This window comes from Ambystoma mexicanum, chromosome 3q, assembly GCF_040938575.1.
Source record: "Ambystoma mexicanum isolate Mex_15411 chromosome 3q, UKY_AmexF1_1, whole genome shotgun sequence".
NCBI classification, from domain to species: Eukaryota; Metazoa; Chordata; class Amphibia; order Caudata; family Ambystomatidae; genus Ambystoma; species Ambystoma mexicanum.
Window position 1 is genome coordinate 1,082,600,290 of NC_090926.1, and position 15,671 is coordinate 1,082,615,960.

A 15,671-nucleotide genomic window follows, 5' to 3' on the forward strand; every position below is an offset into this window, starting at 1 on the left:
CCTCTAGGCAACTCCGTTGGGCACTATTCTTTGCCGAGTTTGACTTCATAATTACCTATCGACCTGGTACAAAAAACGGTAAAGCTGATGCCCTTTCTCGGATGGGAGTGGAAGAACATTTGATCAATCCTAAACCTGTACCTATCATTCCCGAACAAAGAATTCTAGGTGTAATCGCCACACAATCCATAGAGGAAGTTAAGGATAAAGCCAGGCTACTGGTAACTCCAGCAGACATACAGAATTGGCATCTGCAGGGAAAGGACTTTACGTGAAGGACAACCTATTATATTTCCAAGAACGGTTATACCTGCCCAGCACAGATTTACAGAAAAAGGTAATCTCTTGTTATCACGATTCTTTAATGGAAGGACATCCCGGTATGACCAAGACCTCGGAAAAGATCAAGCGCTACTTCTGGTGGCCGTCTTGGAAAAAAGATATCAGAGACTTAAAATGTCCTGTGGAGTATGCGCCCAAAACAAGAGTCAAAAGGAAAAACCAGCCGGCCTCTTACGCCCTATTGACATCCCGCCTCGCCCTTGGCATACGCTTTCTATGGACTTCATCACCGATCTACCTCCATGCTCCGGATACAATACGATCCTAGTAATCGTGGACCTATTCTCCAAGATGGCGCATTTCATTCCACTCAAAGGCTTACCAACAGCAGCAACTCTGGCCCGAGAATTTCTCGAAAACATCGTCCGACTGCACGGTTTTCCTTCAGTTCTAATTTCGGATCGAGGTAGTCAATTTATTTCTCATTTTTGGCGAAGTTGCTGTCGGTCGGCTCAAATTGATGTGAGACTTTCGACCAGCCACCACCCTCAAACCGACGGACAAACCGAGAGGACCAATCAAACTCTGGAACAGTATTTGCGGTGCATGCTACAACAAACTGAAAAAACTTGGAAAGATATCCTTTGGATAGCCGAATATGCCTACAATAACTCTGTCCACTCGGGAACTGGGAAGACCCCGTTTTTTCTTTTATACGGTAGTCACCCTCGAACCTCGGAGTTGGATCCACTCCAAGATCTTGGAACACCAGCAGTAGACCACCTGCATTCTACAATCACCCAAGCCTTTAAGGAAGCCGTTTCTCACCTTCAAAGGGCTAAAGAACAATACAAGAAAGGAGCAGACCAACATCGGAAGGAAGCCCCCCAATATCAAGTAGGAGCTCAAGTCTGGTTATCCACCAAATATCTACCTCTAAAAGGACCACGCATATTCAACCCAAGATACCTTGGTCCCTATTCCATCACTACCATAGTAAATCCAGTAGCGGTCAAGTTGGACTTGCCCCCTCACATGAAGATACATCCGGTCTTCCACGTCTCTCTATTAAAACCTGTGCAACCTCAAACCCGACTAACTACATCTCCAAAACCTATTCTAGTTGATGGAGAACTCGAGTTTGAAGTCAAAAGCATCCTGGATTCCAAGATCTCCAAATCTAAACTATTTTACCTGATTGACTGGAAAGGCTACGGTCCCCAAGAAAGATCCTGGGAACCTGCAGAATATGTCCACGCGCCTCGTCTAATCAAAAGATTTCATCAAACATTTCCTAACAAGCCCATATCCCTGGAGAAGCCCGGTTTGGGAGGGGCCTTGAGGGGGGGTGCTGTCATGATCTCTGCTTCCAAAAGATCAGGACTTGCCCGACTCCCTTGGAAGCAGACCCATAACCCCGGTTCCGAGTGCCAGCCAGTCCCAATTGGGACCTTTTGGACCCTGTCCTGGCGCCAGTGGCACCAGGCTCATAAAGATGCCCAGTCCCAGCGCTGGAAGCGCCGGGCTCATAATGCTTGGGTGGACTTACCTGCAGCAGACCATGCTGCTTACTTACCTGCCAGTTGAACCCCTGATCCTCTTCTGTTTGGGACTACTTTTCCTGTTGGGTGGGGCAGGAGCCACTCCCTAGGTTCAGAACACTGGAACTCTTCTGGAAAGCAGGAACTCTTTTCTTACCTAGGCGTGGCTGTGGAAGGAGACACCTAAGCACTACAGGAGGCTATTTAAACCACACCCGATGGATGAATCTTGCTTTGCGTTATTCTGCATTCTCTGCAGCAGAACGCTCATCGTGTCTTCTGCTTCTGATCCTGGGCCCAAGGGAACAAAGGCTTACCATCCTGGAATCCAGTCTTCAGCAGCACCTGTAAAGACAAAGAAATAACAGGTTAGCACTACGGTCTTCAGTGGCAGCGCATCTCTTACCTGGTCCATCGGCTGTCACCAACGCCTCGCGCTGCATTCCGGCATCTGAAAGACAAAGGCTTACCTACTCTTCGCATGCTCCGGAGGTCTTCACACTGCATTCCGGCATCTGAAAGACAAAAGCTTACCAGCTCTTCGCACGCTCCGGAGGCCTTCGGCGCTGCATCCCGCATCTGAAAGACAAAAGAAGGTGCGTTTAAAGACATTGGGCAACTTTATTACTCACGTGCCATTACTCCTTCCCACGCCAAATCCAGTGGGTATTCCAGCACCCTTCAGCTTCTCTAAAGCTCCGAACTTGTACCTGCAAGATAAAAGGGACAGTTAGTGCGCATCGTGAAGCAGGCTACAAGCGCTTACTTACGTGCTTCCAGGCGCTTCTATTCCTCACGCGGGTTCGATCCTCAACTCTCATCAGCCCGCCATCCGCCATCGCCGGAACCCTGCAAAACAAGAGATAGCATTACAAAAGACTTTTAAGACATTTGAAGTGCCCAGAACTTACCGTTCGTGCAGTTAACGACGGACAGCAGTCCTCTGAGGTCAAGAGGCCTGCACCCTTATCCAGTGAAGAAACTGGTTACGGCACCCTGCCCCGAGGCAGATGGAGAGCTCGGCGTTCACTTACCTAAGGTGAGGGCGTTAACCTTTGGGGTTCTACAGGAGAAGAGAAAGGGAAGAGGAGAGAGGCACCCAATAACCCCAGTTCATTAATCCCATATTTTCTATCTGCAGGCATCTTACTCTTCGAGTCAGACATACAGTGCACAGAGGTCCAGCCCAAAGAGCCAACCGTGTGTTACACATCACCTTTGAAGATACGGCATTCACCCAGTCAAGACCGGCGCCTCTGCGGGAATCAGGTGAGCGTTACAGATAGGTCTTGATATATGGTGACCTGGGCACCGTTGAGAGTGATCAAGCCTCCACGCCTTGCCTTCTCGAGAATCTTTGCTTTGTCCTGGTATCTGTGGAAGCGGGCGCGGACCGATCTCGGGCCTCCAGGTGGGCCACCCGCTCTGTGGATCCGTTCTGTTCTTGGTTCTTCAATCTCATCATCTGCCGCCAAGATTTTGATGATATCATGAAGTGTTGCTTTCAGGCTCTCCTCCGTCTCCACATCCTGTTCAGGGATCCAAAAAAAACGTAAATTGTTCCGCCTGTCCCGATTTTCCAGATCATCCATCTTAAGTCTGTATTCCTTTTCCCGCTGTTCGAGATCCGTGATCCTGTGTTCGAGTTGTTTTTCCAAAGTATCTATGGAGTCTTGATTGTTTTCTACCCCCTCCAACCTGTCCCCAATCTTATCTATGCGTTGGGTGATTTTGTCAATCTTGCCGCCTATGTTGGCCCCCATATTCTTTATCTCCGTCAGGAGGGCCGCTATATCACCTTTCGTGGCTGCTCTCTCCGTATGCCGCGGGTTCGGTCGCCATCTTGGGGGTGATGAGTGTGTGGGTGGAGGGAGCGTAAGCGTAACTAGCCAGTTTTATTTTGGCCTGCATATACTTGGGTGCCTCACCTCAAAGTCTCGGGTTCGGACAGGCGAGGGTAGGACGTGAGGGCTTACCCCTCAGACTGCGCTGCGACCCCACACGGTTCTTAGTCGTCTGTTAGCGGTGATGTGCTCGCCCTGCAGGAGGGACAAGTTGGCGGCACACTCCAGCAGATAACCTTCGTAATATGCAGGGTCCCTGGCGTATGGGCAAGGTTGGAAGGTGTCTCCTTGGTCTCAATTCCAATCAATACCAGGGATCCGAGGAGGCACACGCCCCTGTTTCGGGGGTCCTACCCTCAGTCCGAAGGATCCTTGCCCTATGCATTAGGAGGACCAGATGATCTGCGGGGCCGGTAGGCTATGTGTCCATAAGGAGGGGGGGCCGGTAGAAGACTGTACGTTGTTGTGATTCACCTCGCCCCGTGCTTCTCCATTTTGTATGTGGTAACGTGCGTTGTAGGTGTTCAAAGAAGTTATGGTAGCCCTAGAGCGCGCCTCCCAGTTAGCCCCTGCACGTAGGCCGCGGTGTTCGGGTGTACCGCGGTCGCAGCGGACAGTGTGGGGTGCTTATAGTGGAAGGCGCAGCTTACCTCTCGCGGGGCCTTCCTTATTTTCCGATGACCCGCGGGCCGGGGGGCGTGACTGGGGGGTCCACGCCGTGGATCGTTCGGGGGCACCTGAGGGGGGTAGCTCTGAGGGGCGAGGGGAGGCTCGCTGGTCAGCGCCTCACGGGTTGCGCGTCGCTCTCCCGCTGGGCCCGCTCGCTGGTCCGGCCAGTTTTCTTTCGATTTCGTGCCGTCTTCGCTGAAGAACTTCACTCGAAGTTTACTTGGGCTTCACGGGTCCGATTTCGATCGTTTTTTCTCCAGTATGGTGCAGGTGTATTCCGATGCACGATTCTCTGCTGTTTTCACCGTGGGAGGGTCGCGGGGTGGGGGCTCAGGTCACCTCGCAGACCTACGGGGACGGAGCTCACACGGAGGAGGACACCATCTGTGCGCCCCCTGGTGGCCGATCCAGGCCTTGCATTTTTTATTTAAAGGCTTCCTATATCATTCGATTGTCTGTAATTCCATCTCTGTTCATTTCCATGAACAACTTCGCCTCGAGGACCCAGTACTCCCTGATTATGTAATTATCCAGCAGCAAAGTATTGAGTTTCCAAGTGTCTGATTTTTTCAGTGCAAAGACTAATGTCACTGATAAGGAGACAGGCGTCTGATCAAAGATATGGATATTTCCAATTTCATTATGCAAGCATCCTCGAGTGGCACCCCTAGAAAAACACATCATATCTACTCTTGAATATGGATCATGAGCCCCAGAGAAAAAAGTATGATCCCTTTATGTGGGGTTCTCTAATCTCCGAATATCGATCCGATTGAACTCCTGCATAAGGTTTTGAAGCTCTCTACTGCCCTGACTATCCCCCAGATGCCTGGGACACATCCTACTCCTGTCTAACAGTGGATCACCTCATTAAAATCCACTTCAAGTATCATATTGTCTGTAGGTAGAGGTCCTAGTTGTTTGGACAAATTGTAAAAATAAAATAAAAAGCATTGACAGAGGGACCATAAACATTGCATGCTAACAACTCTGATTCCTGTATTGTAAGATGTAATGAGACCACTCTCCCTTCCTTATCACTGTGTCAAGGATATTGCGCAGTAATATGGTCACCCCTCTAGATTGAGAGTTAAACACAGAAATAAACTCTTCACCCACCCAGCCTCTGCTAAGTTTATTGGATTCAACCTGTGTCAAATGAGTTTCTTGAAGTAAAGCCACATCCACACCCAGACTGCCCAAATATCTCAGATGTTTGTTTGTAGTGGTTTTCTCCAGTATTACGGACACACAAAAATTCCTTACACGTTACTGAGAAAAACTCCCATGAGAAACTAAATAAGAACGTAGGTAATTATGGCCAGTGAAGCCCTACATTTCAAGCCAGGAATGTGGATGGAGTAATGAAAACAGGGTATGTGTTTGCACTGGTCCGTGGTGGATTTGAAGGGTGTGTGCAGAAGTTTGTTTACAAACTGGACATATGCTGGTTATTGTCAGTGCCTTGTAAGTGTCCTGCTGATTTGTGTAGTTCCCAAATTCTTATAGATGAACTATAGTGATTCTAGCTCTTCTCCCTTTTGGGGTTGCATTCATTCAACCAGTTGGGCTGCAAGGGATGTGCTGTGTCGCATTGAGTATGGCCACAGTGTATGTTTGGAATATCCTTGTGAGATATTACTTAAATAATACTGTTACTGCTTTCACTCACATCTATTGTAATACAACTTATACCTGCAGTTATTCAATGTGCACTGTGTTGTCTCAGTTAATAAATGCTTATTTAAAAAGTAAAACACTAGATAAAAGTCAATCATATCTTTGGGAAACAGTCTGAGAGACACATATCCCAATATAAAAAATAGCAAAATCACCAGTTAGTTTCAATAAGGTATTTATATTTAATTATATTTTAATTCATAACAGGAGACATAGATGTTGTACCAGTTGTGTCATGCAAAATTAAACGAGAAGAAGATCATTATTCCACACAACATCATGGCTCTATGAAAAATGAAATCCTCACCAGTTCCACAGGCAAGTGATTTGTGTTTACTGTATTAGAATTAGAACTATATCTGTTTCGCCCATACACAAAGGCTCCAAGTCTTTTTATCAGTGCTCTTTGTATTGGTACCCTTGTACATTTATTTTTATTTAATATTTCTGTTACACTAGGGAGACTCTCATAACCCCTTCTTTTCTTCTTTTGTAAGTGCACCATCATTTTTTAAATTCTGTTATTTTTCTGTGTTTGTGACTGCTATTAAGTAAGTGTTGCTTCATTGTCACCAATAAAACTGTGCTCTAAGATATGTCACCTCTACAAGGGCGTTCATGGCCAGGGGACAACCTGTTTATTGTATCCTTTTTCCAAATTGGAGGTCGCTGCTGTATCTCAAAGGGGTGAAAGAAATAACAAATCAAGACACAGGAATAGGGTGAAGCACATCTTAGTTTGACTCTCACCTAAACCAGACATTTTGCAGTAAACAACACACCTGGTGTCTCCAAAGGCTATGCAAGGACACCCTATTTATAGGAGGTGATTAGGTTGAATGAAAGCGGTCACAGGGTAATTTCCTTTCATCCAGTCCGCTGTGCTTGACTTCCCCTCTATCACTCTCCTTCTGGAGATCACTTTTCTTCTGGCCGGTAGCTTCCTTGAACCGTTGTCACCAGGTCTTAGGGATTGTTTGAAATAATCCTGCATGTTCTAAGAGATGTTAGCTAAAACACTAAAAGGGAACATCTGGGAAAACGTGTCAGCATGGAGAAGCAACTCAAAGTAAAAGGACATGTTTTAGGACAGAGGCGCATATTCTCTTTAGTCCAAGAATCCAGTAAGTTTATACTAAAATCCACACACCTCTGAGGTGTCTTTACCCAGGAAAAAGTTATTTAGTTCACTCACAGTTTCAAAGTGGTTTTCAGTGCTTCTTTACCTGGCCTTTGCAGATGTGCCTCTGGGTCTGTGTCAACCTGCAAATAACAAAGACCAGATCTTGCATCATGCAGCCTCACACTCTTCATTGGGCTAGTAGTAGTTTTCTGGTGCAGGCTGCAAAGACACCCCGCCAGAAGGATTTTACACTGTAAAGAACAAAAGCCCAGATAAAATACTGAAAAAGCTTAACAGAACATTAATCAAATACAGTTTTGAACAACATACCAATATGAATGCTTACTCATTGCAATATCAATCTACATCTGTTCATTCAATATGTATGTACATCGTTGAGGTGAACAGAAATGAAATGCATTTTGTTGTACTAGAGTTTATATAATCTGTTCTTTGTAATGTGTGAAACAGACACCTTTTATTACATTGCCCTGAAAAACAGTATTTTTACACAAAATATAAACCTAATATATATATATATATATATATATACCGACAACACTGATGTGAGCCAACTCATTAGACAATTAATAAGTGGAACCCAAGTGGCTTCATATTGAATGGTTTATACTAGTCCTGTTCATGCATGGTCTGTCATCTGTGAATTGTCTCCACAGATCTGTATCCCTCCATCTACCTTCCTAACTAAAACAAACTCTGACCTCAATGTTAGTCATAAACTCTCCCAAAATGAGTAATGATGAACTACCCCTTGTCTCCTAAACCAATTGGGATTCAATGAGCTCTAGCTATAAACATGTTTTTAAATTAAAAAAAAGTTCAAACCAACCAATTCATAGGGGAGTAAGTCACACAAATCCTGCAGGAGCAAGAGGGTGTAGAAATATACATCATACTTTTGTCCTGTGGTGCTACTTTAAAGAAGTGTCAAAGATGGTCTCAAAAGGCAGTTCAAGGGTTTTTATTGATTTTATGTAACACACTCTAAAGGTTATCCCTCTCTCTCATCTAGAGACAGCAAGTCTCTCACTAACCCAGGTGTCCCTACTTCCCAGGTGAGAATCTACTGATTATTAACCCCTACTGTCTAGATTCTGCCTGTCTCGATGTGATTATATAAACCTTATCTATTTGACTCCCTCAGGGTCTTCCTAGGTGTGACCTACTCTATTTCCCGTGTTAGTTAGGTCAGGGGAGTGCCTGCTAGACACCCAAGCCCCACAACGTCTTTTCCATTTCGCACCTTGGTATTCCTCTCCCTATGTCTTTCTACTTCTCCCCTGGTCTTCTCCTACCTCTGACTCCACCCACGTTCTCTTCTGTCTCTTCCTGCTACTTCCTTCTCTGTCCAACTGATGTATCTCGTATTCTCGTATCTCCACCCTCAGATCTTACTTTTTCCTACCCTCCCTCCTACATTTCCCCCATTCGCAACACTATTCTACCCCTACCTTCATCCACACTAATGCTACTCTCCCTTCTGCACACTACTCCTACTCTCCTTTCCCTACTCTACCCCACCCACCTTCTTACCACTCACCCTCCTTTCACCCCTGCAGTTATCCCTCACTCACTCCCTACTCTTACCCTACACTTCCTACTCGCATACCTTATACACACAATCACAGTACAGTACCAGTTTCTCTCACCAACCAATACCTCATCTTTTATGAAAATCGCCTCCATACTCTTTTCCACCTTCCTTCTTCCTTCTGGTCCCTTGGTCTACCACCTCCCCCTCCTCTGACCCTGACCCCACTCACACAACCACACCTGCCTGTCCCTTTTCCATCTGTGTATCCTTCCCTCCCAATCGTGCCTGCACTTCCCAGCCCAGGAGGTCTTACAGACAAGGAAATGCCCTGCACCTTTCTCTCCTGAAATGCCCTGCACCTTTCTCTCCTGCCATGGACTGGCAATGGAAGCCCGCTGTGACAATAGTTCCAGTTTACATCTGCCAGGGGATTTCATATGCCGGTCAGTATAGCATTGGGCCAGCTTTGTGTCCAAGTTGTGATTATTCAATGCCTCACGTTTGGCTTGATGTGGAGAGCCACTTGAGTGGCAGTGCTGCGCGGCCTGCATATTGAATGTCTCTGTTTCGGTTTATATGGGGGTGCTGTGTAGAACTAAAAGCTGTGTGGACCGCTCTGCAGGTTTGTGTGGGTGAGGGTTGATAAGTGTGCATAGACTGCCAGTCTGTTAGATGGTATCAGAGCTTTTGGATGACTCTCGTTTGTCCCACAGAATGTCTTTTTGTATTTTTTAACCGCTGTGCATTTTGGAAGCCATAGTTCTCTACAAGAAACAGAAAGCACTTGGCCAGAATCATGCGAGGCTGGTATGGGAACAACAGTGGTACTGCCCACACTGATATAGGTACTTAAAGAGGGTACAGGATCTTGGACCCTCCCAACTGCTGCCTTCCCCCTTTGGGGTAGGACTGACTCTGGCTTCCACCCTGGTAGGCCTCCCACCCCAGGCTGAGAGGGATCCCAATCCCCTCCTGACAGGGTCAGACGAGACTATGGATCCTGTCACAGAAGAACCAGCTATATAACATGAGGCAGAAGGCAAATACCTATGCAGATTAGAAATGCAGAAAAAATTGTTTTTCTTGTTCCATGTTGAGGCCCTCTTCAACATTGCACAAATTCAATATACACCTTTCCTATTGTTTCCGCAATGTGAGTTCATGGTTACCCCCCTCCTGTTCATTGGTATCTGTTGGACCTTCACAAACTGAACACTCTCTTGCTCCTCCCTGTTTTGAAGCATAACGGGAAAATGTATAACCTTTTTTGGTTTAGGTGTTGCTAAAGCACCATGTATAATTCCTACCTATTGCATTGTACAGCTAGGAAGCTAGCAGAGAGATAGGATCTGAGGAGGGACACGCAGCTTGTGGTTGTTGTTTGGGTATTTACCCACCCATTGACTTTCCATGTCCATGCTAATGCACATTACCGACCCCTCCCCGGCCATCACATCCCCCTAGGATCTCTTTGAGATAGCCTTATCAAGCAGTAACATCAGATGTTGGCCTGAAATGTTCTTGCTAAAAAGTCTTCTGCAAGTTAATAGCTTAATTTCCGTTGTAAATGCGTTACTGGAGCAAACACATCTCTTAATCAAGTGTGCCATCAGCCACTTGAATTATAAGCAGTATGCATGTCTTTGCAATGATGGCCTGTTAAAAACAAGAATTGGCAAAGCCAACTGTTTTGGCTTGTGTATATGTTACCAGCTCATGGCCGGGTGGTACCATTGTGGCAGTATCTGGCAATTGCCTTTATAATGCCTGCACAAAATCCAAAACTGTTTGCTTTGCCAATGCTTGTTAATGGCAATGAGATGTTGAGGAATATGCACCTTCAAGGTCAAGTTGCACTTCCAACATAAATCTTGGGGCAGGACCAATCAAAATGCTGACAACATACATGGTTTGGCAGTAAATGAAAGACACGATTATTTAAGTTTTCTTACCAAGAAACCTAAGGTTGCATACTTATTCATACAAAATTTGCACATTCTTTATTTAGCAGACTGAAAAAACTCATTTAGTGTAGGTGGTAACAAATTAAGTGTGTTGGCTTTTTTTCTTTTTATTCTCGTTAGGACTGTATACTACAAGGCTGAATTCTTGGTGTATGTTTTAATTGGTTCATTGTTCAGAATACTGAACAAGTCCTTGTCTAAGACAAGAATATGCCAATGATTTTTAAGGATCTTTTGCACCCTGTGACTGTCATCAGACAATGTAGTGATAAATGTGATGACATCCTTACTGCCATCAATATTATGAAGTGTCACCGGTCTTACTTGTGTGAATAAGAAGATTCTTCATGACCACTATGTCTGCTTTGATTTTAGCTGTTATTGCATTGATTTAATTACACCCTTGGAAAAGAAATCTCAAGAGAATATGTGGCTTTCATTTCATAATAGTTATCACAGCTGCTATGTCTATCCACCCTCAGCAACTCACCATAAGCGATGCTGGTAATTAGGTTGTGGGAAGTAGCGCTGGAGGGCTTTAACACTGCATTTGTTGCAGTAAGTTTCCCATAAACCAGACACTTTTATTTCTCATTGGCACACAAAGATCTAGACACATGATCCTATCTCTGCTGATGTTTCTTGTACATTTCAGATTGTTTTGTTAAAAAAATGCTGTCAATAAAGCTGATCCACAATTCTACATTTTTAGCAGTCAATAGATCCACTGCACCAAGCAACATGCAACTCAAAAATCCCACATACATAAATTGGCCAAATAGGGCACCAAATTAGCCCCTATAGCCCTACCATTCTTCTGCTGCTACTAATGTTCTTTAAATAGGAAAACATTATTTTCAAGTGTGAATTTTATCACGTTGAACAGCATCTCTACTTGTTACAAAATAAATACAAAACGTGTATCCAAATGCAATCTAACCACCTCAAAACATTGTTTGTGTTAAATTGACTAATATATGGCTGTAACATCCAGTGTAAATAGGATGAATTGGTTGGCAACTGATGATGTCCAGCCGGTTCAGGACTACCATGGTGTCCCTGACCTAGGCATGCAGGGCCGAAACATATGAGTGTAAAAAAAATAATTAATAAGGATTGTATTCTGATATAATGTCTATTACGGGCACTAGGGCACTAGACCTTAAATAATCAACTTGCAAGGGTGGAAGCACTCCTGTTTTATATATTTTAGTCACTAGGTAAAATACAGTTGTCACTTCACCCCAATAAAACCAATTCAGCAACACTTAATATTCTGACTGGTCAACACCTGTAACACATTTGAAAGCACATTGGCTGTTTCAATGGTAATATTGCTTTTGAATTTTGTGTGGGCTTCTGCTTAGCTCAGCTAACCGTACACCTCCAACAGATAATGACTCTCAATTCATTACTATAAAATTCCCTCCCTTATCCACTTCATGGGTGAAATAGATCCCATTCTTCATGTGTCGTATCCTCCATCTTCCGTTTTGTGAAATACATCCCATTCTTCATGTGTCGTATCCTACATCTTCCGTTTTTTCTTCAATGTGTTTTAATGATTTTTCAAGTGTATTCCGCTGATCTTCCACAACTCTGTGATATGCATCTATGGTGTTCCCTGATGGAAGAAATGGCTTGAAGAGGAGTCTTGTTCATTTCTAAGTAAAAGGGATAGAAGTAGGATTTGGACACAGGACAGTGGACTTTTTAGTCATGTGCATTTTGACAGCTCCTTTGTTTTTGTTGAGGCAGGGAAACATCTCTTAGAGTTAGGGATAGTTAGGTTTTCTTCTTTCTTTTGTTTTAAATAAAAACCTTTGCCCAAAAGCATGCCACCTGTGAGTCGGTCCGCTCCACCCAAGGACTGTTGCATTTCTTCAGGGAAAACATCTGTCCGCCATCATTACCCGATGACTTCTGGATAAAGCGGCATTAATTCAATGTTCAGCTCTTCTTTGTGGTTCCACCAGTAGACCATCTGATCCAAGAGACTTGCCTGACCACATCCATTCCAATGCCATGCAAAGTTTCTCCAGTCCAAAAGCTCAACTTAGTATATGGCAGTCCACCCTCCTCACACTTAACAGTGTTAAACCATCCAGAATTCATCCGTTATTATATTATATAGTTAGTCCGGAGTAGGTGCTGAGTAGGTGCAGTCCTGCAGTCTACTCTGGAGCAGTCTGCCTACAGTCTCTACTGTGGGAGGAGCAAAGTGAACAGTGACCAGTTAAAAACTCCATTCTCAAGCGGAGCGGAGCGGAGTAGGTGCTAAGTAGGTGCATTCCTGCAGTCTACTCTGGAGCAGTCTGCCTACAGTCTCTACTGTGTGAGGAGCAAAGTGGAGGAAAGTGAACAGTGACCAGTTAAAAACTCCATTCTCAAGCAGAGCGGAGTAGGTGCTGAGTAGGTGCAGTCCTGCAGTCTACTCTGGAGCAGTCTGCCTACAGTCTCTACTGTGGGAGGAGCAAAGTGGAGCAAAGTGAACAGTGACCAGTTAAAAACTCCATTCTCAAGCGGAGCGGAGCGGAGTAGGTGCTGAGTAGGTGCAGTCCTGCAGTCTACTCTGGAGCAGTCTGCCTACAGTCTCTACTGTGTGAGGAGCAAAGTGGAGGAAAGTGAACAGTGACCAGTTAAAAACTCCATTCTCAAGCAGAGCGGAGTAGGTGCTGAGTAGGTGCAGTCCTGCAGTCTACTCTGGAGCAGTCTGCCTACAGTCTCTACTGTGGGAGGAGCAAAGTGGAGCAAAGTGAACAGTGACCAGTTAAAAACTCCATTCTCAAGCGGAGCGGAGCGGAGTAGGTGCTGAGTAGGTGCAGTCCTGCAGTCATGCATGGCAGGCATGAAGGAATGATACCCACACTTTTTGTGCCGGAGGAAGAAGAAGAAGAGGACACCAGAAGGCTGCGAAGCTCTCGCCCACATTTGGACGCGGCCGTGGACGCTGTGACTATTAAGCCAGTGTCTGGCAAAAAAGGTGAGCGAACGAAATTGCCCCACAACACTGTACCTATGTCAGCCATTCAGAGCACGATTCCTTCACAATTAACTCCACCATCCGTACAAGGTGCTAAACAATTGCAGCCCCCTGAGGGCCCACCCCCGCCCAATCAACAAAACCCTGCACCGTCCCTCCCCAGTCCGGCTGGCGACCCAAAATCTCCTCTTTTGGAGACTCCTACCTTGGTGGTGGCTGCGAGGGAGGGGGAGTGGGGGGAGTGGAGAGGTTTGGAGCTGAGCGGGAAACAGCGGAGACTGAGAGGGGGGGAGTGGAGGGGCTCCTCTCCTCGACCCCGTGTCGCTGAGAGGGCACTGCCAGAGAGCCGCTTGAGGCGCAGGGAGGGGACGGAGGTTCCACCGTGGCGGCTCTGGTTTCGAGGGCAGAGGAGGAAATCGGAGGGGGGCCGCCTCCTGGGGACCCACCCCCAAACACGGGCCTGGAAGAAGGGGAGGAGTGCCTTCCTGGGGCCCCGCCTGCTGACTCTGATCGGGACTTTGCAGGCCAAACAGTTCTCGCTAAGGCAATGATCCATCTTCCCCAGGCCCTTAGTGAGGCCACGCCTAGCCAGGTGAGTTTGATAGAGAGCGGGCAGGAGCCCGGTCTCTCAGACTCCCAGGCTGCTGAAAGAAATAAACGTCTAAAAAGAAAAAGGCAACAGTCCGTGACATAGGGCACGGGGAAAATTAGGAGAAAGCGAGACACCAGGACTCCTTTGATTAATAACAAAGTCGTGCTTAAAAGGAACATAAAAGGAAAAGCACCAAAACTAGTGACATTATATAGTTCCTTGTAGAAGGCCTAAAATCTTTTGCTGATGTACACATTACTTAACAAAATAGATCTGTCTCTACCTCTGATGCCATGCACCCACATGACTGGTTTATGAAGCTGAGGCAATATCCCAGGAGTTTGCACATTTCTTGTCCTGGTTCCAGTACCTTTGACTTGTGCCTTGTGATGTGTAGAGTGTGTTAATTTAATGCATGCAGTGCTCAGTTTTGAAGCTTTTCTATGCAGTGTTTTCATCCCACTCTTTATCACATGCAAATCCCTCTTCCAATGTCAGGCATGGAATAATAGACAGCGAGACAGGCTATGCGCAAGCCTCTTGCTCGAAATCCTCTGGATGTACACATCACCGCAAATGTCTGCTGATGAAGGAACCAACATGCCAGAACCATCTCTTTTAGGCACAGTCCTCCCCTTGCTCAGCACAACAGTGTCTGCAGCTGATTCCCTTCAGAAGTGTGTGTGGAGCCAATCTAGTGGTCTCAAGAATAAAAGTACAAAGATGCAACCGTTAGTTGTAGTCTAACCCTTTGGGGTGGAGTCCTATATAATGCAGGCGGCATTAGGGGCTGTTATAGATGTTCGGAGTAGCCCAGCTGTGAGAAGGTGAGCTGAGAACAAGCCAGAGTAGCAGTATAGGGTGGTAGTCTAATTGGTTTTGGGGCGATAGGAGAGATTGGAGAGCCATGAGAGATTGGAGGTGGGAAACAGCTGGAAAGAGGAGTCTAGGGTGGAAGTACAGCAGGATGTGGGGAAACAAGAGAGGCTGGAGAAGGTGGAGGTGCAAGAGGAAGGAAGTAAACAAGAGGGGGGGAAGATGTTGTCGCGGGTTGCAAGGATAAGCTGAAAGGAAGGAGAAGACAGGAGGGGAGAGTAGGAGACATGATTTATTGGGAGGAAGAGTGGAGCAAAGCTGGAGAGAAGGAGGTGATAGAAATAAGCCAGACATCACAAGTTGGAATCTAAAACGAAGAAGAAAGAGTTACATAACTGGATAAGGAATTGAAGAAGAGACTACAAGGGTAGTGGAGGCTCGCTTGGGGATACAGGCAGAGTGCCAGTGAGGGCAATACACAAGGAGGTCAGTCTGAAGACAGCACTAGGGCCAGACGTAAGATTAGAACGCAGACCCATGGGCACAAGTGTTGGCCACTGACTGGGAATACAGAGAATAACGAGCAAGGTTGGCATGCATAGAATCAGCTCCCTGGGACAGG

General features: G+C 46.0%; 1 protein-coding gene across 4 annotated transcripts in view; it reads left to right on the plus strand.

Moving 5' to 3' along the window:
- LOC138583273 (zinc finger protein 398-like) overlaps nucleotides 1–15,671 on the plus strand; it is a 584,509-nt gene that overhangs the window by 161,021 nt on the left and 407,817 nt on the right. For all 4 annotated transcript variants that reach the window (XM_069655367.1, XM_069655368.1, XM_069655369.1 and 1 more), the window contains one exon: nucleotides 6,224–6,334. In XM_069655367.1, coding sequence (XP_069511468.1) covers nucleotides 6,224–6,334 — 111 coding nt within the window. The remainder of the gene's footprint in view (nucleotides 1–6,223; nucleotides 6,335–15,671) is intronic.